General features: G+C 39.1%; 3 protein-coding genes across 3 annotated transcripts; 2 read left to right on the forward strand and 1 right to left on the reverse strand.

Moving 5' to 3' along the window:
- Positions 1-625: 625 nt before the first annotated feature.
- On the forward strand, positions 626-14,453 carry LOC144629132 (sulfotransferase 1B1-like). The gene is made up of 4 exons (XM_078487332.1): positions 626-846; positions 8,747-9,124; positions 11,089-11,183; positions 13,020-14,453. The coding sequence occupies exons 1-4, from the start codon at positions 672-674 to the stop codon at positions 13,284-13,286; spliced, it is 915 nt and encodes a 304-aa protein (XP_078343458.1). The 5' UTR covers positions 626-671; the 3' UTR covers positions 13,287-14,453.
- Positions 14,454-15,484: 1,031 nt separating this feature from the next.
- Positions 15,485-19,728, forward strand: LOC144629131 (sulfotransferase 1B1-like). Its single transcript, XM_078487331.1, has 4 exons — positions 15,485-15,715; positions 17,156-17,533; positions 18,381-18,475; positions 18,891-19,728. The coding sequence occupies exons 1-4, from the start codon at positions 15,541-15,543 to the stop codon at positions 19,158-19,160; spliced, it is 918 nt and encodes a 305-aa protein (XP_078343457.1). The 5' UTR covers positions 15,485-15,540; the 3' UTR covers positions 19,161-19,728.
- A 77-nt stretch (positions 19,729-19,805) lies between these two features.
- On the reverse strand, positions 19,806-23,438 carry LOC144629219 (uncharacterized). The gene is made up of 5 exons (XM_078487451.1): positions 23,335-23,438; positions 21,798-21,839; positions 20,885-21,073; positions 20,665-20,763; positions 19,806-20,013 (listed from the first exon to the last, which is right to left on the reverse strand). The coding sequence occupies exons 1-5, from the start codon at positions 23,377-23,379 to the stop codon at positions 19,888-19,890; spliced, it is 501 nt and encodes a 166-aa protein (XP_078343577.1). The 5' UTR covers positions 23,380-23,438; the 3' UTR covers positions 19,806-19,887.
- Between the last annotated feature and the right edge of the window lie 3,001 nt (positions 23,439-26,439).

The raw sequence follows: 26,439 nt of genomic DNA on the forward strand, positions 1-26,439 counted from the left end.
TTTACAACCGATTTTGTCGTTACTTGGTCCTTTATTGTTCATATACCGTTTTGAAACACTAGAAAAAAAAGTAATAATACCAGGTAACGTTTTCGCAATTTTTTTTTAATGAGTTACTTTTTATTTGTTTATTTTTGTTACAGTTTAAATTTTTTACACAAACTCTTCATTTTGCGTTTATATTCTCATTCATAATTATGACGCGGAATTCAGAAGTGCGTGGATTACATAACCCCATTTGTTTATTAGATAGTTGCGTTAGGTTATGCTTAGACACCACGTGCACAATCACCGTATTTAAAGATCCCTTTGCTTAGTTTCGGGGGATTTCGAAAGAGATACGCAAGCCGGGAAGTCCGGGCGAATTTTCGACCCTCCCACCTCCCGTTTGGCGACGTAATATACAGTTGTCAGGCTTTCTCACCCAGTCGCTCATTGCCTCGGCCTCAATCTTTTTCCTTATCTTATCCACGCCGGACAATGAGCGGCATAATTAATGAGTGAGAATGGTATGCGATCTTCTTCAGTCATAAAAGAAAACCACGCTTGACTGGACACAAACAAACTCAACTTTGCGTGACTTGTGAATCGGGGCGAAATTTATTCACATACGGCTCGCGATTGCTCTCGACAAGAAGCTACAAGAAAAGCAGTCTATTATATTCAAAGACATGGCAAATTTTCAAACTATCCGAGAAACAGAGGGAGGTTGGACAGGCCCTGAAATGGCTCTTATACATGGAGTCAGAATGCCGGCGGTACTTGTGGATCCAAATTTACATGAAGATCTTGAACGCTTCCAAACGAGAAGGGACGATGTGTTCATTGGTAGCTATCCAAGGTCTGGTAGGTAAATAAATTGGAACACATGAAGGACCAAGAACCCAAATGTATCAAAATCTGACTGAATTAATTTGATTTTAACCAATTACTTTGTATTTGATCGCACTAGCTAGGAAGTAATCCATTTAGTTTTTCTTTAAATTAAACCATTTGACAGCATAGGCCGTATCACGGTTTTCAACGCCATTTTGACGAGTAGGCAAAGCGGGAAGAAATTACAGTGTTTGTATGGGAATCCGACGGCAAATATCTTTTACAAAAATTGAATTCTGGACAACTTATGAATAGCAAAGTTAAGAAACTAGGCAAAAGTGTTTATTCGCCGAGTTTGAAGGATGTAGCTGGGCTAAAAAGCGTTCAGTTATGTTTTGAATTTCCCATACATTTGTCTGTACTTTTTTCCGCATGATTGACGTGGTTCGCGGTAGTCCAGTTGCAGTCTAATTGCTTTAGTTCGCAGTAGTCTAATTGCTTTAGTAGAAACTCTTAAAGGACTGCAGTCCAAAATCCTACAATTTTACATTCTTACAAGCCAAAAATGAAGGAAAAATAATTTTCAATGAGCAACGAGCGCGCGATCGTTTTCTATTTAACAATTAGACTACGAGCTCGAGTTTTCTATGAGCGATTAAAGTTCACCACTAAATTTTCTCCGATTCTGATTGGTTTAAATTGATCACGTGACGCGATAGTGTTCGTCCGCCGGAGGGCACTATCAGCCCATAGTGCCCTCCCGTGAAAAATTCCCGGATCGATAGTGCCCGCCCGTGACTGTTTTTTGTAAACAAGCTGCCTGCAGACAAGAAAAATAGGTCACCAAGGGTGACATGAGTCTAATGCCGTATGGCATAGTGATACAGATTGCGCGGTTTTCGTAAGCCGGTTAAAATTGGTTAGAGGTTTGTGTTCGGGAGTTTAATTTAAAATGCTTATAGCAAGCTAGGGGCATCGTGGATGATTATGGATGAAAACGAAACAGTCATAAATGTTATATGCTTCACAAAATTTAAAGTATGAACAGGAGTTGATGTTACTTCTTCCGTATTGTCCGTAAAAGCAGAAACGATTAAACATTTGGACAAGATTGCGTGACGATTTACAAAAAGCATGTTCATTACAACAAGGGTTGAAGAACTTCACATCGTTTTCTTTCAGATTTTTCACCATTTTGATGATGACTCTTGAAACAGATTTTGCAATAAAAGCACTTGAAATAGTGACTGTTACTCCATTGTACTGTAAGCACTTAGTGACAGATTTTCCTAAAAACGGGTGTAAATGCTCACGTCAATATAATGATGACCTTTTGAACGCTGGAAACTAGGCAATTATTATCGAGCTACCATACACAGGAGCGAAGACTGTTTATCATGATGTACAAATTTCGCGAATCATCACTTCCATATCAATGTAACCATTTTATGATTTTTCTAGCTGTAAGAAGAACTTAAGATCTCTGAGAGTCGTAAAAGCATGAAATTCGATTTCAGTGTATGGCAAAGGCCGGGACAGTGTAATACTGCAAAGCGGCCAAACAAACGCATTTTGATTTAGTCGCGTAACTTGATTTACATTTATCCTTGTACATCTTTTATTTTTGAAGGTTTTTGTTTGCACTGTAAAGAAAAAATTGGTCAAAATTCGAATGACTTAAATACAAAAACCGAGGTAAAGTTTTCTATTTTTTAAAACAAAATAAATATTTGGTCGCATTGTGTAAATAAACGCGAGTCGCCGTCGAAATATTTTTTCTCAAAGACGTCTTGCTTTTTAAGCAAGACGAAAACACAAGTGCTTAACTGAACTGAAAACGAAGATTTATTTTCACAAAAAGCTTACAAATGTCTTAACTGGAAAATTATTTCGTCCTGTTCAAGTGTTGAATAATCGTGACTTGAGAAAGAACTTTTAATTATGCGTGGGAACACGTGTCGCTGATTGGCTGTTTTTAATTGAAACTAATCGTGCGTGTCCGTACGGAGTCCGTTCTTGCAGCTGATCATTGTTTTCTACATTACAGCGAACGATTATCGATCCCGAACCATTCCCTTGGGATTGCTAACAGCTTTTTTCATATAACAAAGAGTCTAATGCGCATGCGCAAAGCGCACGCAAGCATTAGACTCAAAAATAGGGCCCCAATGGGTCCATGTGTTTTGCTGCTAGAGCAAAGTCTTAGGGAACATGTTGATGAAAGACAAGTGAGTCGAGATTGAAATCCAACGTCTTTTATTGTCTGTCACTTGTGTGCAGGTTAATAATTGCACTATATTGTAGTCACTTTGTGTTAATTCAATCCTGATAATTTTACTGATCAATGTTATGTTGAAATCAAAGACAGCAAACATAATTTAATTACTAGTAAGTTAACGTAATGTCTGACATGATTGTCTCTTTGATAAAAAACAGTAACTCTTAACATTATAAAAAAATCTCAATGAACTCAATGTGATTCTTTTAGTGGCGTTATCTCACTGGTTACCGTTAGTTGTATTTGGAATCATTGTCACAATGGTAGCGTTTTAACAACAACGAAAAAGACAGAATCTATTGACCTTATAAGAACTCAATGTGATATATTTATTAGTGACAAGACAGTGGTTCTTTAACCACTTTCACCCAAATTAAACACTGGAACAACTAACTCTTAACAAACTTGTTGTGTCACCCTGAGTTAAATATGCAAAATTCAGAAATTATAAATAATCGCACGCGCACCGGCGTACAACAACAGAAAGACGGCGTTGAACGTAACGCAAAGTTCATTTTGAAAGCGAAAGTTTACAAATAATTATTATCATTCGTCAGTCATCCCTTCACGCATGAACACTCGTCGAATTTCAGTGTCTTCACAACAAGATCGGAAGATCGATAAGGACCAATTTTTGATTCTGCGAAAGTTCGTTTTCTTAAAGTTTTAGAAATTTGTGAAGTTGGAGGATTCACTGAGGACTGCGTAGCCGAAGATGCAGTGGCTCGCTGGACATCAAATTCTATTTTTCACGGCGTTTAATTAATCTTCACAAAATAAACATGTGGCGCCAGCGCGTCTGGCAGTCAAAAATTCATTTTTCAAAAAACTTTCCCTTTCCAGCTATTTTAGCGGGGCTTATACTATAGTACCTACCTGTCAGTCGTAGAAAAGCTGAAATTTAAGGATGAACTGTTTATTAAATGAAGACCGTATTATTTTTTAATAACTAGTAAACAAACTGGTCGCCACGCATTTAAACACGAACTGACGAATGTTGCATCTGATGCAGTGAATCTGGTGAATGAGAACTTCCTTTAATATTTCTTTGTTTTCGACGGTGTGCACCACTGAATAAGTTTCTTTCCCATTGTGATGTTACTAGTATTAATTCGTTTCTAGCTGTCTTTTATATAGCTCGAATACAGCTACAATTAGCGGTGCAGCCTACCAGCATGGTATATTCCTTTCCAGCTGTCTTTGCGTGACAAGTTACACGTTCATACATTTTATTTTAAAATATGAAGTTCAGAGTTAATACAGTACTAGTATGCTGTAGACAGTGTAGACAAGGTGAGGGTAAGTTTATTTTCAAAGCGAAAGTTTACAAACTGTGCACTAACCGGTCCTTTGGAGAAAATATTTATGACCTTCGGCGAGGTTCCAAGTCTTCGCTCTTTTCGTAAATGATGAAAACTGCAGAATAATTTTCTCATAAAACTGGAGTGGTCGCGCCACAGTTTGTTTTCTTTCCCAATGCGATATACTTTTAAATCGGTTTTCTGTTTTCCAACGTGTCCAACGTGGTTTGCGTTCGAATACTTTCGCCCGTAACTTCGAATGCGATCAGCGCTACGGTTCATTGGTTTCGATTTTGTTTGTTCATGGATTTGATTGACATCGGTAGTTCAGATTTCTCCTCTGTTACGGCACTTACACCTTACGGCACTTACACCTTACACCTTACGGCACAAACTTCAGCTCTCAATGTGTTTTGCTTGCAGCCATTGCGGCTGCAGCAAAACACAAAAACCCAACCAAATTCACTGCATTTAGTGGGTTTCTCGTCTGGTTTTGTTTCGTTGTTAAATTTCGGCTTTCAATTGAGTTTTATCCTCAAAAGTAAAAATAATCCACGATGCTTGTTTTTGTATGTGCGCGCGGAAGAAAATTTAGTGGGGAACAATAAAGACAATAGAGTGTTTCTGTCTCGGAACTATCGGTCTGATAGTTGCCCCGCGGAAATTTGATGTTCTTAAAACAAATATTAGCCCGAGAAGCGAAGCTTCGAGGGCAAATATGCTAGTTTTAAGAACATCAAATTTCCAAGGGGCAACTATCAGACCGATAGTTCCGAGACAGAGACACTCTATTGTTAAATTATAGTTCACCACTAAATTTTCTCCGATTCAGCTGATTGGTTTAAATTGATCACGTGACGCGATAGTGTTCGTCCGCCGGAGGGCACTATCAGCCCTTATAGTTCGCCACTAAATTTTCTCCGATTCTGATTGGTTTAAATTGATCACGTGACGCGATAGTTTTGCGTCCGCCGGAGGGCACTATCAGCCCTTATAGTTCACCACTAAATTTTCTCCGATTCAGCTGATTGGTTTATATTGATCACGTGACGCGATAGTGTTCGTCCGCCGGAGGGCACTATCAGCCCTTATAGTTCACCACTAAATTTTCTCCGATTCAGCTGGTTGGTTTAAATTGATCACGTGACGCGATAGTGGTTCGTCCGCCGGAGGGCACTATCAGGCCCTTATAGTTCACCACTAAATTTTCTCCGATTCTGATTGGTTTAAATTGATCACGTGACGCGATAGCATTTTGCGTCCGCCGGAAGGGCACTAGCAGCCCTTATAGTTCACCACTAAATTTTCTCCGATTCAGCTGATTGGTTTAAATTGATCACGTGACGCGATAGTGTTCGTCCGCCGGAGGGCACTATCAGCCCCGTTATAGTTCACCACTAAATTTTCTCCGATTCTGATTGGTTTAAATTGATCACGTGACGCGATAGTTTTGCGTCCGCCGGAGGGCACTATCAGCCCTTATAGTTCACCACTAAATTTTCTCCGATTCAGCTGATTGGTTTAAATTGATCACGTGACGCGATAGTGTTCGTCCGCCGGAGGGCACTATCAGCCCTTATAGTTCACCACTAAATTTTCTCCGATTCTGATTGGTTTAAATTGATCACGTGACGCGATAGTTTTGCCCGTCCGCCGGAGGGCACTAGCAGCCCTTAATAGTTCACCACTAAATTTTCTCCGATTCAGCTGATTGGTTTAAATTGATCACGTGACGCGATAGTGTTCGTCCGCGGGAGGGCACTATCAGCCCATAGTGCCCTGCCGAAGAAAAATGCCCGGATCGATAGTGCCCGCCCGTGACTTTTTTTTGTAAACAAGCGTGCCTGAAGACAAAAAAACCAAACAAATTAGTGGGTTTCTTGTGGGTTTCTTGTCTGGTTTTGTTTCGTTTGTTAAATTTCGGCTTTCAATTGAGTTTTTTATCCAGAAAAGTAAAAATAATTCACGATGCTCGTTTTTGTATGGGCGCGCGGAAGAAAATTTTGTGGTGAACAATAAAGACAATAGAGTGTTTCTGTCTCGGAACTATCGGTCTGATAGTTGCCCCTTGGAAATTTGATGTTCTTAAAACTAGCATATTAGCCCGAGAAGCTCGCGGAATATTTGTTTTAAGAACAGCAAATTTCCAAGGGGCAACTATCAGCCGATAGTTCCTCGACAGAAACACCCTATTGTTTAAATAGAAAACAGTGGGAGAACCATCAGACGCGGACCAGAACACAGCTGAGTCACTAACGATGACTGTTTCTATTCGCCGATAGAAAACAGTCGCGCGCGCGCGTAGCTCTTTAAGCGGTAAATTTTCTTGATTTTTGTCTTCAAAGTGCACAATATTGTAGGTTTTGGACTGCAGTCCTTTTGAGTTTCTACTAAAACAATTAGACTACTCGCCCTCGTTTTCTATGAGCGATAGTCAACTCGGCTGCGCCTCGTTGACTATTTCCTCATAGAAAACTCGGGCTTGTAGTCTAATTGTTAAATAGAAACCTGAAGCTTGCAGTCTAATTGTTAAGTTCACGGCACCTGGGTAGCCATTCAGATTGCACGATCACCTAAAAGACGGTCAGTGGGTTATGCTAATAAACAATATGAAATTGCGCGTTGGAGACCGCGCGGAATCTATCTGTCCGTGTGTGTTACCGTGATTAACCGCCATTTTAATTTTTGAAGCCCGCATGCGCTTTCCGTATTCGTCGGTCTCCACTGGATCAGCGAGTGACTTGGAGCAAGTGTGTTGATGTACCGATGATATACTGCCACGTTTTTTAAAACTTAAAGAGCAATTCATCTCATCCGGCAAAGAGAATTTGTATTTTTATGTGGAAGGCGCACTAAAAAAGAGACTGGGCTCCTCCTAAAACTACATTAAAATCAGATGGTGTCGAAGGTGCACGTGGAGGCTAGAGCGTTGCTAAATTATTATATTCCTTTTCAAATTTCAAATCCACTGTGAACAGAAAACCTCACAATTTCACAATTTTACTCGTTAAGAATCCCAGTATGGCCTAGACAAAATGTCGAACTTCACATGAGACGAACTAAATTGCAGTTTTGGTCAACCCAAACAGGTAAAGCTCGACCGTTGGGTCAAACGTCGAACATAATTCGTTGAACCGACTTCAGAGCAGCGAGAACGAATATTCCGAAGCTAAAAATACATTATCATACAAATTTTAAATTAATTCATTAAGTTTCATGAAAATATCGACGTTTGTCCCACAGTCGATCTCCACACGTTCTATCCGTCTGAACCAGACGGTTAGAATGTGTTGGTCGATCTTTATTCAGTCCGACGAACTCAACTGAGTCAAACGTCGAGCTTATCATGAACTTAATTTGCTCAGTTTAGTTCGTCTCATGCGAAGTTCGACGTTTTTGGCCTGGGCCTAAGACGCACGTGAAGTAGAAATTTGGAAAAGATAGTTGGCAAAACCGTGTTCTTTGAATTTGAACTTTGGTGTGAGTCAGAGGGGGGAAACAACTTCCCATACATTCTCTTATAGGAAATCTGAGCGATGCTCTCACAACTTGCAAAGCAACCATCGGGGCGGTAGTCAGCGTATCTCTTTAAGGCGCATGAGCAGCTCCTTTCTTTGCGAACTTGCCAAAACAATAACAACATGGGACCAGTGAGAGAGTTCGATTATTTTTTTGTATATAGTAATGAAAAAAGGCTTTCTAAGTTTTGTCTTTAAAGCAGCGAAAATTTCTCCGGAAAGGTTCTTGGTGTCAATATGTGGTGTTTGTTATAATACATACGGAAAGGGAAGGAAGAGGGGGGGAGAAATGGAAAATAAGGTGGGGTAATATGGGGGGTTAAAAAACCATCACGGAAATGGTAATGAAGACGGGGCGATCGAATATTCCCGCGCCGGTCGGAGCTATTGTTCTTGCTCTATTGTTTCGAGGTTGTTTGTTGACTTGGTCGTTCTTTGTTTTACCTCATTTACAATCCCCATGTGGGCCAGTTGAAAATTGTGGTACAAACATTTGCATTTCAGCACTGAAAAGTAGCACGGGATCACAAAATTCTGTGTTCTTATAACTACACGACGATGACGAAATTTTCTTAGATTTTTAGTTAAGAGAATTGAACCCCTTTATAATAAGTGATTCCACGGCATGGCAGTCGTGATTGCCATAGCTTCCATTTCGCGGGAAAAGATTGCCTGTTGCATCATCGTCCAAAAACCGCTGACTACTTCGTGAATTGATCACGTTGCAAGTTGTGAGAGCATCGCTACTCGGTCCCAGACCTCGTTTCTTCCCCCCGGGTGTGAGTTCTCGAGTTTAAGACAGAAACATCAAACCTGTGGTTTTGTATCGACAGGAACAACGTGGATGCGTGAACTTCTGTGGCAGATTTACAACGACGGCGCAATCAGCGACGTGCATTTAGGAAGCCGTGTCCTCTGGCTCGAGATACATCCTTTGCTGCACAGGCGTGAACCCGACAACGCTGAGTCGTCTCCAGTCTCCAAGCCTGTCATTGACCTTCTCCCCAGTCCCCGCCTGTTGTGGTCACATCTGCCATATCAATTGATTCCCAAAGGCAAAGATGACGCCACGACGTGCAAGTACATTTACATTGCACGAAACCCTAAAGATGTTGCAGTTTCCCTTTATTACTTCTTATTTTCGATTGATGCTGAGAGTTATTCTGGGCTGACGTGGGATATATTTTTGAAATTCTTTCTTCAGGGAAAACGTGAGTACTACTAGCATTAATTTTCAGCCTCGTTTCCAGACATCCCCGGCGAATTTTGATGTGAAGTCACCCGCCAAGCCTTGTCGGGAGATTTCGGTTCCAGTCTCCCTCCTCTCACTCGCATAGCGCGGATTGGCTGGGGACGAGGCCGATTAATTTTATGAATTAAACCCCGACACCGGGAAAAGTGCATTGGAACTTCAAATGAAAAGCTTGAAATTGCCAACTGCCTGTTAAAAAACCCGGCTAGGTTATGGCAAGATTATTATGACAGACCAATATTCATATTTCCTCTTGTTAACAATTAAACAACGAGCCTGAGGTTTCCAATTCGTTGACTATCGCCCATAGAAAGCGAGGGCGACTAGTCTTATTGTTAAGTCGATACTCTTAAAAACCGCTCCATACACATTGATGTATTCTTAAGCAAAAAAAAAAAAACACGAATAATTTACCCTTTGAAGAGAAACGAGCTCGAGCACTCAGAGGGGCTCTACAGGAAATCCGCAAATGTGATTGGTTCTTCCATTGTTTTCTATCCGCTGTTATACAATAACCGAGTTACTGCGCGCGTTGTGATTGGTTGATGCCTGTTATCTATTAGAGTACAGACGCACAGATGACGTCACGGGGTGGTGTGATTCGCGCGCGTGATCAGAGTTCAAAGTCCAAATCAGTGCTGTCGGAAAAGTTTTCCAAAACTCGCGGGGCTACAACAAAACGAAAATTAGAGGATCAGTCTGAATATAAAACTACAGTTGAAAGCAATCCGGAGTATTTTTATGGAGTATTTATTTATTTTGCCACACAAACAAAAAAGGAGCAGAGGAGCAGAGCGGACAGCCTCTGCACCCATCATTAGCAGTACTTCGTGGTTACGGAAAACTTAATGAATGAAACGAAAACAACTTTAGCTCACGGGTAGCGGCATAGTCTTGTGTTATTGTATAAAACAAATAGATTCCATTTTTGCCGTGGGTCTGTTCAGTTATAGATCACAGAAGACGTCAAAATGAGGTAAGAACATCAGTGACTCACTCGCCTAGCGGCTCGTGGGCCACTTTTTTTGTTCTTACCACAATTCGACGCCATCAGTGATCTATAACTAAACAGACGCACGGCAAAATGGAATCTATTTGTTAAATAGAACATGATCACGCGCGTCGCTCTTTAAAGGGACAATTATTCTTGTTTTTGGCTCAAAAGCACATAAAACTTTGGGTTCTAGACTGCAATCCTTTAGAGTGTCTACTAAAACAATTAGACTACTCACCCTCGTTTTCTATGAGCGATAGACAACTCAGCTGCGCCTCGTTGACTATTGGCTTATAAAAAACTCGGGCTAGTAGTCTAATTGTTGCATGTTAATAGACTCTGTATGCACAGAGCCGTAAACCTATGGAACAGCCTAGATATTAAAATCAAAAACGCTAAATCTCTGTACTCTTTTAAAACAAACCTTAGAAATCATCTTCTTTTAAACTTTTAATCATTATTTTATTTCAATTTTATTTGTAAATTTTAGAGTTAAGTAGTTTTTTTTAAAATTATAAATAGTTACTGAAAAGCCCTGTGGGGAGTTTACTATTAAAGTTAAAGTCCTGTACAGTTATGATATTGATAGCAATGTTTGTGTAATGGTAATTTGGTTAAAAAAAGTTTGGCCCATCAGGCCGGAGCTTAGCTTGCCCGATAGGTGAAATGTTAGCAACAGCATTGGTGCAATGTTAGCAACTGCATTGGTGAAATGTTAGTAACAGCATTGGTGATATGTTAGTAACACCATTGGTGAAATGCTACTGAGTAAGTTAAAGTCCTGCACAGTGTTGCAAATGGGATGAATGACAATCACCTCCTTCTAGGACTTTTGTACCTTTTGATCTTTTTTATTTGAAGAGCGGAAAATGTTGTGGAAAGCGTGGAATAATCTTTTTCATTTCGTTGTTTTTTTCGTTATTTCACAGTTGTTTATAATTTGTGGTCTGATCATGTTCTTGAATGGTGGAAGCACAGGGATGATCCTAACATATTGTTTCTGAAGTATGAAGACCTCAAAAAGGTACATCAACATCCCCCCCCCCCGGGGGGGTACTCCCATAAATTTCGGGGAGGGGTGTGCCGCGAAGGTTCTTAAACCCTGACCCTATTTAAGGATAAAGAAAGCGAAAATTGACACGCTATTCAAGGGGAGGAGAAGCGTTCCGTGACGACGCAAATAACGGCTAACCGCGCACGGCTAAACACAAATCTTTATAAAATCGAAATCGCTTTACTAACACTTGAACGGATGTCTTTTTACGTTAAGCTGGGCGTTTATTTTAGCTGATAGAATTTAGGTACCCTATCTAGGGATCACACCGGGAACACATTGCCAAAAGGGGCAAAAATGATATACTACCACTATCTGGATTTGTTCTCGGTCGTCCCGAGTTCAAATCCTCGGTCATGCTTGTAAACAGCCAACTGGTCTGCCTCCTGCCAGTTGGGATTTTTAACCATGTTATGTTTATTTAATATATTATATTTGTTCAATATTTGTTTCATATACACGGCCCCACAAGCTTCTAGCTTTAAACACAAACCCTGTATAAATAAAGTTGCTTTACCTTTACCTTTTACCTTTATTAAAGGACTGAGTACCTCAAAAACCATACCCTATCGGGCGGCACATACCTGTATAGCCCATATATGTGAGTACCCCCGGGAATCAACCTAGGATACACAAGCAGACACACAGTTGTTTACTCGCACCCTAACAAGGCCTTTTAGTTTAAAGTTAAAACCGAGATGCTGCCTTAAGGTTACTATTTTTAGCGACAACTAATTTTAGCGACTTTTTCTGAGCAAGATTTAGCGACTATTAAATTTAGCGATTTTCCGAAAATTAAAAAAAAAATCAATTTTAATACATAGCTATAAAAATAAAGATGGAAATAAATGGAAATAAATGTTCAGCAATAGCACAAAGTCACTTGAAATTGAACGAACATTATCATTTTTAGAAGAAAGAATTAGAAAAAAGAAAGAAAGACAGAAAGAACAAAATGAATCGCAAATGTTAGAAAGTGAGTCCTCGTCAGGAAAATCAGTCATATTCTCCACGATGACGACGATCCCAGCTCTCTTCCAAACTTTCTTAATTTTTGCCCGACCTACTGATTTAATTTTGTATTCCTCTGGCGGGCGGGGTATTAAATAACGCGTATTTAATTTCACCAAGACAAACTTAAGCGAGTACTAAATTTAGCGATTTTAGCCCAACCCGCTAAAATCGCTAAAATTAGTAGCCGCTAACAATAGTAACCTTAAGGTAATCGAAAAAAGACTTTTTTCACTCCTGGGGCGTGGCTAAACGCGGCCGACCAAGGGCCAAGCCACTGAGTAAAGAGACTATTCTAGGTCCATTTTGATCAAGATAACTAAGTCCCATAAGCTATTAGGAAAACATTTCCTAGCTTTTCCAACTGGAGTCGAGTCAGTTACCTTCCTAACATCAACTAAACTCTCCACCAACGAACCACTGGGCACGTGTAGGACGGGCAATCTAACATGGCTCTTATGAGACAAACGTCCCGCATACTTCTAGGAAAATAGCAACTATTAATTTGATATGAAAAACCCTTTGCGGTAACAAAACACTATTTTGAGCCCCTAAAAAAATACGACAAGCGTTTTCCCCCACCCCTTACCCACCAGGCATTCAGTTATGAAAGCACTATAATGGCCCTCTCTGACCCTTTGTCTACCTGAGAATTATTCAGCCATTTCCAAGGGAATTTGTTTAAGTTTTGAAAGAGATCACTCTCAAGGGTAACATCACGTGGTCTGCAATGGGAAACCAAAATATTATTACATATTATTTCTATTAAACAAAATCGTTTCTGTTCTTTCCAAGGACTTATTATCCAATGTCAGAACTATTGCTGAATTTCTGGAGAAACCTTTGTCAGAGGACGTCATTCAGCGAATTGCACACCAGTGCTCGTTTCATGAGATGGCTAAAACCCCTGTTACTTTTCAAGTGTTTCCGGACGTAGACGCTAGCTACTTACGGAAGGGAGAAGTTGGCGACTGGAAAAATCACTTTACACTGGAAGTGAATGAAAAATTTGAAGCAGAGTTTCTTGCGAAGGCGAGAGAGCATGGACTCGAATTTGAATGATGGAAAATTGAAAGTTTGTTTTAATGAATGGCTTCGTTAACACAGTAATTGTTTTCTTCATAGAAGTTGCTAACTGATGTTAGTCGGCCTCAAATTTAGCACAATAGAGTTGTTCCGTACAAATTTCCACTTCGTTACCTTAGGCATGCAAATTAGACAGGCGTTCTCAATTAATTATGCCGCTCATTGTCCGGCGTGGATAAGATAAGGAAAAAGGTTGTGGCCTTCGGCTACTCACGCACCTTGCTGCTTCAGAACAAACCCAAAATATCTTCACATTTATAGGGAAGAATACCCACAAAATACACCTTCTCCCCATAACTCAAAAACCCCTTAAACCCCAACCGGTATGCGAGAGGCCCAGCCCGGCTAGTGGGGTTACTTCCCTATACCATAGCATGTGTTTCGATAGTGGCTTATAATGAGAGTAGGAGATCCAAGAAAAAATTCCTTTAAGAAATCTCCAAGACCTGAGGCGGGCAGATTGATCGGGCACAGAACCGCACTGGGATGAGTTACGCAGCAAACCTTACGAACCAACTCGTAAACACGTTAAGCCTAAGCTCATTAACACTCTAACACCAGTAAGCTCTTAAACAAAAGTCCAACATACGGCAACTACTGGATTTTCTTGACATGCAATCTAAACAATTCCAGACCGATATACATGTACCATAACAGAACCCTTAACACACTAACAGTTATAATGGTCGATACATGACTGTTGCCAAATACCCACGATACACAATATAAGGCTCTTGCCAACTTAGCTTTTTTTCCTTCTCTAGAGTCTTTGCCTTAGGTAATAAAGGAGAAGGTAACGCTTGTCTCCAGCAGGTGCCATTACTTTGGCGGCCGCGGCAGGCAAATCAAGTTACCCACGATCGCTCTGTTTTTTGGCGCCAAAATTCAAGGTGGCGGGCATTTACGTACGTTTAACGCACGTAAAAAAAGAAACGTTTTTTATTACTTTTTACGCAACAGTGGAAATTTGTCAACGTACGTTTCTTAACGCACGTTTTACGTACGTAAATATTTACGCGACAGTGGAAATCCACCTTTAGACGCAGACTTTACCTCGTCCCCCTTCCCCCCACCATCAGATATCTAATAATGTAGTTTAAAGTAAAATGCGAGAAACTAATAACCTGTGTTTGGAGAATCTGAACTTAAAATTGATATTATTCAATAAATAAGTAAAACTCTACATTAAGTTGACAAACGGTATTGTTATTTCTTGTCTTTGCACTGAAATGTGTTCCATCGCAATTTGAACGAGGTTAGGTCATTTATCCTGTAGTGTATAAATGAGAAGGACAGTGCGGAAAGGAGCTGAATATATCTCACATAAAATCGCTGAAAACGCGATGAACCCCCCCCGGGGGGGGGGGGCACTCAAAAACGTTTTATACGGGGAGGCTCCGCCCCAAGCTCTTACCCCTTACCCTTTTATATACCAATTTCACAGAAATTGTACCCCTTTCGTTTACCTTTTACTGAAAAAAGGTACCCCTTTCATATACCTAAAGGACTTGGCATAGACTTAGAACAGGACGTTTTCTTGTCATTTTCATGTTGCGCTTTATAAATTAAAATAATACAGCCATAAAGTGCGTCTGTTCGAAATATTTTAATTCAAGGCCCTTAAAAAAACCTAAGTGACGGATTTACATACCCTTTCATATACCTAGACTTGTGAAATCCCTACCCTTTTATATACCTGAAGCCTGAAAAAGGTACCCCTTTCGGGCGGAGCCTCCCCGTATAGGCCACTATATGGAGTACCCCCCCCCCCCCCGGGATGTACCACTGCAGAAAAACAAGTAATAATACCACGTAACGTTTTCGTAAATTATTTTAGTGAGGTACTTTTTAGTTACTTTTTTGTTACAGTTTAATTTTTTTACACAAACTCTATATTTTGCAGTAATTTCAAATGCACGGCTAGTACGACGACACTTATATTGGACAATTTATTTGGCCGATATTTCGACTAGTCAACTAGTTTTTACAGGGCCAGAGCTGGAGTGAGAGCTGGAGTGTGCCATAGTCTTCCTAATGTTGTGTGACCCTCTGCATTTAACCGTCGCTCTATATTTTGCGCTTGGATCTCCAACAATCACAAAGCCGCGCTTGACTGGACACAAACACAAACAACTTAACGTTGCGTGACTTGTAAATCGTAAAATTTATTCACATTCAGCTCGCGACAAGAATAACAGTCAACGGTGAGTCTATAATATTATTCGACGACATGGCAACTTTTCAAACTATCCGAGAAACAGAGGAAGGCTGGACAGGCCCTGAAATGGCTCTTATACGTGGAGTCAGAATCTCGGCGGCAATCGTGGATCCAAATTTACATGAAGATCTTGAAGGCTTCCAAACGAGGAGGGACGATGTGTTTATTGGTAGCTATCCAAGGTCTGGTAGGTAAATAAATTGGAACAGTCTTAAGATCACGAAGGACCAAGAAAGAGTAACGTCTAGTTGAACCCAAATTTTAATAGCAAAACCGGACTAAGTTAATTTGGTTTTGACCGAGTACTTTGCTTACAGTCGTACTAGGAGGTAATCCATTCAGTTTTACGTCAAATTTAAAACCATGAAACAGCATTATATAAAAGCGACGACCGCACAATTCACAAACAAACGTAATACACGCATGGTTTACCAAGACCAGACCTCTCAACCTCAAAGCACTGGAAATCTGGAGATTGAGGTAAAAAAATCTGGAGATTTCAGTAAAAACCGGGAGATTGATCAACTGACGGACAAAAATAACTAAAAGAGTCCTAAAACCAAATAACTTGTTACTCTGTTTACCGTGAGATTACTGTTTCTCATCGTGAGATTGAAGTGAAAACCGTGAGTCTAACGACAAAATCGTGAGACTTGAGAGGTCTGCAAGACAGAGCAGTATTTAGCATTTCTAAATCTAAAATAACTATTAGTTGCATTACTATATGTCGTAAAAATGGAATAACGCTCAAAGCATGACATTGGGACTCAATATTCTATAATGTCCTCTTGTTTGGATTTCGCGTGAGCGAGCCGGTCAAATTGTCCAGTTGCGTGACAAACACGAAGCGGTCGTTTATGTACTGTCATCTGCATTTGTAGCCTGAATTTCAGACATCCCTCTGTGCTCGCCTGCTTGCCAGAAGGGACGTCAGAGGGATGTCTGAAATTCAGGCTACTGCATTTGAAGATGTGTAAAGCTTAACTTTCGGTTCAGCCAGTGATTTTATGTTTTACACCAGTTTTCATCGATGTATCCAATAGGGTTTCGTTTGGCAATACAAGCATTAGCAATGTACAGTACGTAATAACGTCTGTTTTGCTTCACTTCTGAAATTTTTTAAAATTCAATTTACGAAGAGTTTCGTATAAAAACGAAGACTATCCGGGCATTGTTCAAACATTTCTGAAGAGGGTTCAAGATTGACGGAGAACATACCGTCATTTTCCAAGCGTAGAAGGCCTGATAATTTGTCTCTCTTGTTTTATCACAACATATCTCAGTGCAGTGCAGGGGTTTGAATATCCCGCCGTTAAATGTCTTTATTAGAGACATTTTAAGCATGACGTTATGCGGCAAACGGCAAACGCGAGCTTGTCTTCAACTTTTTTGCCTTTTTATTGAATTCAAAAATCAATCACTCATAAAATTAGTGAAAAAATCGCACATTCACGACAAACACAAAACTTCTCATTTCCGCGTACTAACACCAAAGGGAAGACAGCAGAAGTTGAATTTTTTCCGTTCGCGGGAAAAATAAACGTCATGCTTTTAAGCCATTAACATTCAGGGATGCTACAGGTACATCAAATACAGCGCTCTCGCGTTTGTGTTTTTGCTTTCATAGGAACGACGTGGATGCGTGAACTTCGGTGGCAGATTTACAACGACGGCACAATCAGTAATGTGCATTTAAAAAAACGTGTCTTCTTCTTTGAGACACATCCGTTACTGCGCAGGCGTGAGCCCGACCGCTCTGAGTCGTCACCAGTCTCCAAGCCCGTCATCGACCTTCTCCCCAGTCCCCGTCTGTTGGATTCGCATCTGCCATATCACTTAATTCCCAAAGGCAAAGATGACGCCACGACGTGCAAGTACATTTACATTGCACGAAACCCTAAAGATGTTGCAGTTTCCCTTTATCACTTCTTGCTTTCGTTTAATGCTGAGAAGTATTCTGGGCTGACGTGGGATATATTTGTGAAATTTTTTCTTCAGGGGAAACGTGAGTATTACTGGCACTAATTTTATGATTTAAACCCCAACACCGGGAAAAAGTTCATTGGAACTTAAAATAAAAAGCTTACAATTGTATACTGCCCGTTATAAAACCCGACTAGGTTATGGTAAGGTTTTTATGACAGCCAAAATTCACATTTCCTTTTGTTAACAATTAGACTACGAGCCTGAGTTTTGCAAAAGCAATTCGTTGACCATCGCCCAAAGAAAGCGAGGGCGACTAGTCTAAATGCTTTAGTCGACACTCTAAAGAACTGCAGTCCAAAACCTACAAACCTATTGAACTAATAAAGCATGGGACCGCGAACGAAAATGCTGCTGGTTTACGTAGGATCTGTGAAAGATCTAATCAGTCAAAAATAGAAATACAAATGAAATAAACAAGGCTGATATTACGTAGAACACTTAAAGCGACATCGGCATGATAGAGCACAAACTGAAAGCCAAAATGCAACCGTGGACAGCTGTTTCTTGATTTTGGCACAAAGCACATATAAAATTGTAGGTTTTGGAATGCAATCCTTTAGAGTTTCTACTAAAACAATTAGCCTACTCGCCGACGTTTTATGTGAGCGATAATCAACTTTTCGCTTATGAAAAAAGTTGGGTTCGTAGTCTACTTGTTACTTGTAAATAGACTCTGTATGCACAGAGTGTGTAAATACAATTCCTGCAGAGTGTTGCAAATGGGATGGATGACAATCACCTCCCTCTTTGTTTTTTTTTTGTAGCTGTTAATCGTTTTAATTTGAAGAGTGGAAAAGTTTGTAAAACTTTTAGTACACAGCGTGAAATAACCTTTTCATTTCGCTGCTTTTTTCGTCAATTTTCAGTTTTTTACAATTTGTGGTCTGACCATGTTCTTGGATGGTGGAAGCACAGGGACGATCCTAACATATTGTTTCTCAAGTATGAAGACCTGAAAAAGGTACATCAACACCCCACGGCTACAAAAATAGACATACATTATGTTATTTACTCACAACCTAAGCAGAACTTTTCATTTAAAGTTAAACTGACTGGGATGCTAGCAGGAAATCGAATCTATGCTTTTTTGGGAGGTGGCTAAGTTTTTACAAAACACTGTTTTGAGCCCCTAAAAAAATACGACAAGCGTTCTCCCCCACCCCTCACCCACCAGGCATTCAGTTATGAAAGCACTATAATGGCCCTCTCTGATCACACTTTGTCTACCTGAGAATTATTCAGCCATTTCCAAGTGAATTTGTTTGAGTTTTGAAAGAGATCACTCTCAAGAGTAACATCACGTGGTCTGCAATGGGAAACCAAAATATTATTACATATTATTTCTATTAAACAAAATCGTTTCTGTTCTTTCCAAGGACTTATTATCCAATGTCAGAAATATTGCTGAATTTCTCGAAAAACCTTTGTCAGAAGACGTCATTCAGCGAATTGCACACCAGTGCTCATTTGATGAGATGGCTAAAAACCCTGCTACCTTTCAAGTGTTTCCGGGCGTTGACGCGATCAGCTTCTTACGGAAGGGAGAAGTTGGGGACTGGAAGAACCACTTTACACCGGAATTGAACGAAAAATTTGAAACAGAGTTCGTTGCGAAGGCGAGACACTATGGGCTCGAGTTTGAATGATGTAATTTAAAAAGTTTATTTTGACGAATGGTTTAATGGGTTTAATAAATGGACGTTATCTTATACCCCGTTGACACCAAAGCTAAAACAGGCTTAAAGGCCGTCTAAAATTATTTTCTTCATAGAAGGTTTGTCTGCTTCAAATCTAGCACAATGAACACGCAAGTTAAAGCTTACTGGAACCCTACGTAAAATCCTTCAGTTTTCTGTTGCTAACTTTCATTTTTTAAACCCACAATCATTGACAAAAGTCGTTGGCCCACCCACCCCCATCCCCACGTTTCAGTGTTTGTTAGCACAATGTGCCCAAACTCCTCGTGCAATGCGTTTCAGTTTGTGAGAAAAAGTGGGCAGCAATGGAAGGAATTATTTTTTGCATGCTACGCAACATTGCAAAGGGGGGAGAGGGGAAATTACTCGACTTTTTCATGTGTCAAGTAAGAAAATACAGCAACTGTGCCAAGGTTTTGTCAATGGTTGCAGTTTAACTAAAACATGTCTTGATGGTGTGATTGGGATATATTAGTCGAAATTTGAAGTGCTAGTCAAGGAGAATACCGTACTCTCTCTCAAATTTTACTCTCTGTGGTTTTTTGTTTAGGCTTAAGGTATAAAGAAACAAGAACAACTTCTGATTTTAAATGAGCTCGTTTATTGAGTTCACCTTTATCATTACAGACGTTATAACCAAACTACATTGTCTGTAACTTTGTTGTCATCGTGAACATCAAGCTGTAACTTCATCAGGTTTTACGCACTGTATGATGGGAAATTTAGTTCCCACGATCGGAAGGGCGATGGAAGTTGTTTGTTTACACACAAGCTCGTCACGGCATCCGCACTTGTGTTTGTCCTATAATTAAAATAAATGAAAAAAAGTAATTACTTTGCGTTGAATAATGTTACTTGCATTACACCAAGAATGTTACAAATGTTATATCAAAGTTGTTACTCAGTAGCATTTCACCAATGGTGTTACTAACATATCACCAATGCTGTTGCTAACATTTCACCAATGCTGTTACTAACATTTCACCAATGCTGGTACTAACATTTCACCAATGCTGTTACTAACATTTCATCAAGGCTGTTGATATTCATTTCACCAATGCTGTTGCTAACATTACACCAATGATGTTGCGAGCATTTAGCCAAAACTATCATTAGCAATGGGAGGCGCGGTGGCTTAATTGTTAGTGTGCTTAACTCTAGATCGAGCGGTCCGGGTTCGAGCCTTAGCCGGAGCACTGCACTTTACTCTCACAATGCCACTCTCCACCCAGGTGTATAAATGGGTACCGACGATTTTAATGCTGGGGGTAACCCTGTGATAGACTAGCATTCCATCCAAGGTGGAGTAGAAATACTCCTAGTTGCTTCATTCTGTGAAAACCAGGCCAAGCTCCGGCCTGATGGGCTACTAGGCTCGAATGCAAACCTTTTTAAACCATATAAACATTACACAAACATTGCTATCAATATCATAACCAAGGGTGTTACTAACCACAAAGTAACATGTGGCAAACTCTATGAGTTTCGGAGCACACCGTTTGCCAAAAGCACAGCAGAAGTTCCTGCTACACTCACTTTCGTTGGTGCATTTCTATAAAACAAAATAACATTAAAAGCATGTTTATTGTAAACCAATGAAATCGCGATTTTATTTAATGACTTCAGAACATGAGGGTACCACACATAATTATGCTTCGGCCTAAAGGTCTTACGTTAAACAGAAAGCGCTTGGTTCTCATGGGTTCATCCGCGGACTGGTTATCAAGGTCGATGGTTTCCACCTCAATCTCCATTCCCTCTGGCATGCACTGTTTGACAGGCATAACATTTCCCTGGTAAATCAGCTCCTTGGTGAGAACACAGGATAGGCCGGCTTGACAGCTACAGTCTGGAGATCCATTCTAGGAGAAATATATGCCTGTAATGTAAAAGCTCTGTCTGGTGTTTAAAAGAAAGCTTATGTAAACGGGCGTTGGCTATTGTCGAGCAAGACAGCTTTGATGAGTTTAAAGTTTTTCTTAATACCGTTTTGAAGGTGATAGTTTGCCTGTTATTGTTCATGATATTTACAGCGGAATCCCACATTTTCGAACCTCCAGGAGAAACGAAAAGATGAAGACATGAAGAAGGCCTGATAATCAAATTGAATTGAGATGTTCCTTACGAGATTGTTGAGCTCTACAGCTAAGATCACTGCAGTAGAAACGAAAAAGAAATAAGGATTCTGAGACCCCAGAACACAGCTTTACTCGAATGTAAAATGTCACTCTTGAAAAGTCTTTCATTAAAACTCTACAAAAAGTTATATACAGTGCCCTTAAAGCTTCAGTTGTTTAAAGGGGGGCTTGGCGGGGGGGGGGGGGGGGGAATGAGGAATGAGAACTGGTATTTGCCTATTACTTTACTAGGAAAATGGGGTTTGGGTCATCGGTTCTGGAAATCGCCAGCAGAAAATCGGAACTGTACTGAGAATTGGGCAAAAACGGGCTGAGAAATGGGAGTTGAGCAAAATTAGTGCTGGGAAATGGGATTTATACACCACCCCCTCCCACCCCACCCCCAGGACCCTCCAAAATCCAATACATCATTGCAAGATTTATTTCTGGCAGCAATGACTCGACTTACCGGTCTGTTACAAGCTGCGAGCTTGGGAAGGCTTGAACATCCCTGAAAGCAAATAGAGTTATTGCATTTTTGAAGACACTGGTGAAAATTCCCCTTCACTGCCGACCACATTGTACCGCTCAGTGCCAAAGCTGACGTGCATTATTAATGAGGCAACACAACAGAGCCGAATGAAAGCATAAATATCTCTAAAATAATTGCATAAACATAACGACAAGGACACATGGTTTTAAAACTGTATTGAAAAAATTACTAACAGCTAATTTCAACATGGTTACCTTCATATTCGATGTTACAAACAGAATTTTGAGCATTATACAGCTTTCGAAATCCTTCCACGATCGCTCGATCTTCTGCATATATTTCTCCATAACGCTTTCACCAATGGATTATTTTTCTGCTTCCCAATTTCTCCGCTTAGCATCTGTTTCACATTCGGCATTAAAAAATCTCATCTTTGCGCTGATATATCAAGTCAAACAAATGATTTCTTCGGCCACGAAGACGAAAAACAAGATGGCGGACTGATACAGTCAAAATTTTCAAAAAAAAAAAAAAAACGAGAGGCAGGGTATTGGAGACTGATGACGAGTAGTTACCAAAAGGCTACCAAAAGTCTTTCTGGGTCACATCTGCCGACGGCTTTTGAGTTCAGTGTGCCGGGGTTTCAACTGTGGTCTTTATTTTCTTGACGTACTCAGTACGTCATAAAGGCACATGAAGTACAAAAATCATGACGTACTCAGTACGTCATAGAGGCAGTGAAGGGGTTACATTTATTTCCACCGATTTTTTATACGCTCGTATAAATATAGAATTCGTTTCAAAAAATCGAATATCTGTTAAACAATAAGCCCAGTTTGAACATTTTGCTATATTACCTAGTGTACACTTTTCTTCCTAAAAAGTTGAATTATGATTGAGACTTTCTTTTCTTTATTAACGTTTTCTCGCACACGTTTCCTTTACTTTAACCGAATTGTAAGACGTAATTTCTTTCAGAAAATCTTTGAACAAGCCCAACTCGATCATTTAGCTGCTTTGCGTAGTGTACACTTTTCTTCCCAAAAAGTTGTATCATGTGATGATTGAGTCTTTCTTTTCTCTATTAACGTTTTCTCGCACACCGTACCTTTATTTCTACCGATTTGTAAGACGTAATTCGTTTCAGAAAATCTCTTGAACAACAAGCCCGGGCCCAACTCGAATATTTTTCTCCTTTGCTTAATGTATACTTTTCTTCCTAAAAAGTTGTATCATGATTGATCGACTCTTTATTTCATTTAATTCATCTTTTCTCGCATACTGACATAAGTAACAAAAATCAAAGTGTAAACTGGAAAAAGTTTTTGCAGGTAATCACGACTGAGAAAATTAAAAAAGTCATAAGCTGATAACTACAATAAATTAAAAAAAAAGAAAACTCGAAAGTATTTTGTTTCCTTCTGGATCAAAAAATACATTGGCGAGAAAACAACTAAGATGCTTAAAACGATGTCAATTTGTTCAATAAAAACAAAATCCTCCATAGACTTACCAAAGCAGCTGTAACACAAAGACTCAAAAAGATAAAAATCTTCATGACTTCTTGACGAAACTAAAGGATCTGAAATCTTGTCCAAAAACTACAAACGAAGTTGAAGAGTTAAGACCTAACTAGCTGGTTTTATAGCCTCTACAGCTAAATTTGAAGTAGCAGATTTAATGACACGACAACAAAATAGAGTAAGTACTTGCAAACAATAAGTTCAAACGAAATATATTTTTTGTGAAGGGACGTTTGTTCAACTGTTTGTGCAAAACTGTAAAACAAGAGTATCTCGAAATTTGAAATGTGATTGTTCTAAATCCAAACATTGTATGCAGCAGATGATATAATATAACAAACTATCTTTAAGAGACTTTAAGAACGTCCTACACAAAACATTAATGTAAATATTAAGTATAAGCTAGAACCTGACTTATTGTATTTTTATTAATTTTACTACGTGTTTCAATATTTCAATTTTATATATTTTTAGTCGTATATTTTTTAGCTTTTAGAGTTTTTTAATCAACTCTGTAATAATTTCGATTTTTAATTTATTTTTTATGCCATTATTTTTATCTCAAGACCTCCCTGAAAACCACACTAGTGAGTGGAGCCTCCTGATAAAGATCATTGTTATTATTATTTGCTATAATATTTTTCATTTTAATCGCGGTCGAAAACGATCGGGTTTAGTAATAAAGTTTATACTTTGTAGAATGGTATATACACCATTTCTTCTTTAAACGGATATCAGCTAATTTTACTTACAGTTAAAAGCGTTTACGAAGTTGAATGTACTGAAATGTTATTCCCTGGCTTGCTTTGTAGAATTTGTGGAATAAAACCACACAACGGTGAACAGAGGAAAAAAGAGGTTTATATTTTTAAAACGAAGTTAGGGAAGCATAACAAAAGGACAGAAACTAGATAACGTTGGCTGCTTTTTGAGAGAGAAGCATGCATTTCATACGCTTTCATTTGAAGAAAAAAGGCGACATCTTTGTCTCCGCTCTTAAGAGAGGTTTATACACTGTTAAGTGTTTTGTTCCCTTTTCCAAAAAGAGCTTCAGTTATACTATTATTAACTTTCTTGCTAGTTATAACATAAAATCCGTGTGAAAACAGAAAAAGCAATTTATCGATGATTTGTAAATGTAACTAAGCTATTGATGGTGTTGACAAACATGAATCGAAACTGTATGTTAAGCATAAAGAACAACACTTCAACAATGTCATAATGTTACTGTAAATTGCCAGTCTTTGGCAAGAGCCGTCCATGTGATCAAATAGGTGTCAAGAACATAAATGGTTCTTCAACAAATAGTACACTACTATAACAACACATATAACGTCCCTAGAAAAATATTTACGATTTAATGTAAGCAATGTGGACCTCTTGTACAGCAGATAACACTGGGTAATAACTGAGTACCGGTAAATCGTGCTCACTTCACGACGAATATTTTCGCAGTTGTGTTTAGCTCGATCTGTACTTCTTATTCCTTATCCCTAAAATTACCAAAGTTGTTATTCGTATTATTTTGATTTTCATTATTCCAAAAACAAATAGTTATACCTTATCCCTATAACTATAGGAACATTTATCCCTTAACCCTAAAATAATTTTGTGAGTTGTCCTATATCCCTAAAAACCCTAACAGGGCCTCAATTTTGATGCGCAGGACTGTGACATAGCCCCTTAAATCTCCAACATCTAATTTCACCTTAAAATTGTAATACATTTTCAAGTATGCAGGTGATAGCTTTGACATAGTTCTTCAATAGAAAGCCCTGTTGTTTCGCAGGGTACCGTATATGCCACAAAATTGATGATGAGACATCAAACGAGTTGTATCAAAGCAATAAGTGAAGGACTTTTAGCATTCAAAGTCACTGTATGTGTTCTCAGCTGTATAACGCGTAAGAAGAGAAAAGGCTCAGAAAAACAAAACAAAAAAATTAACAAACAAAATTTTACTCAAGCAAACAGTCTTTGTTGATAGCGTTAGGAAGTACAGTGCATTCGATGTTCAAATAATATTTTTGGAAATTAATAAAAGAAATGCGATCGAAGCTCTCCACTGAGCAGATGTACAAACTGATACAAGTCTTCGCTTTTTCAACTTTTCAGAGTTAAGGTCTCAGTTCACAGAAGTTGTCAATTTCGAAAGTAAATTCTTTTGTAAAAAGCACATCAGTTAAAGGATTTTAAATTTACAAATGACTCTCTTGAGCTCGAGATTATTATTTTTCCTTGACCCAAATTATATAAGCAATATCAGTCCGTCCACAGAGCTTGAAAAAAAAAAAACTAAAGATAACCAAACGTTTAACCTAAGCCATACCACAACACCCGTACGAGATTTTCGATACTGAGATAATAATGGTTATGTGTTCTGTTGTGACGTTATAACGAGCCTCTGGCTCGGATAGGGAGGGCAACCTCTTCTCGCGTTATGACTCTAATAAATAAATAAATAAATTATTATTTTAGAGGAGCAATTTTTTTACAAGTTAAAATTTCAAGAAAACCACCCACGTGGATGGGTGATCTTGGATTTTCGTGCTTTTTTTGTATGTAGTTAGAAAATGACATGATTTCAGTTTCCAATTATAAAGTTAAAGTATGACACGATTTCCAATTCGGAGAACTCTGATTTTGGGTTAACCTACGTTTCAAGACTTGGTTACCATGGCGACGTCAAGAATCGTGGACCGACAGTTGTCAAATCAAAACAGCCCCGATGGATGAATGCACAGCTTATGAAAGGTCTAGCATCCCAGAGTTAAGCAGCACTTTAATTTCTTAAGAAAACCCAGTAAATGATTTACTCAGCTTTGGTTGTTCACCTTTTTATCACGATGAGCCACATATTTATTTTTATTTTTCACGAAATTTTGCAGGTCATGATTTTTTTATAAAGTACACACACCCGATGATTGAGTCATTTTTTCTCTCAAGTAATATAATTTAAAGTTTCTAAGATTGAAAACATTGTTGTTGGGTCTGAGACCAGGTACCTTGTCAGAATTTTTTGACATAGTGTGTGACAATTCCAACGATTCCCTCAAGCCATAAAACAAAAAATAATGATTTGCATTACATTTATC

This window comes from Oculina patagonica, chromosome 10, assembly GCF_052425735.1.
Source record: "Oculina patagonica isolate OP01 chromosome 10, crgOcupat, whole genome shotgun sequence".
NCBI lineage: Eukaryota > Metazoa > Cnidaria > Anthozoa > Scleractinia > Oculinidae > Oculina > Oculina patagonica.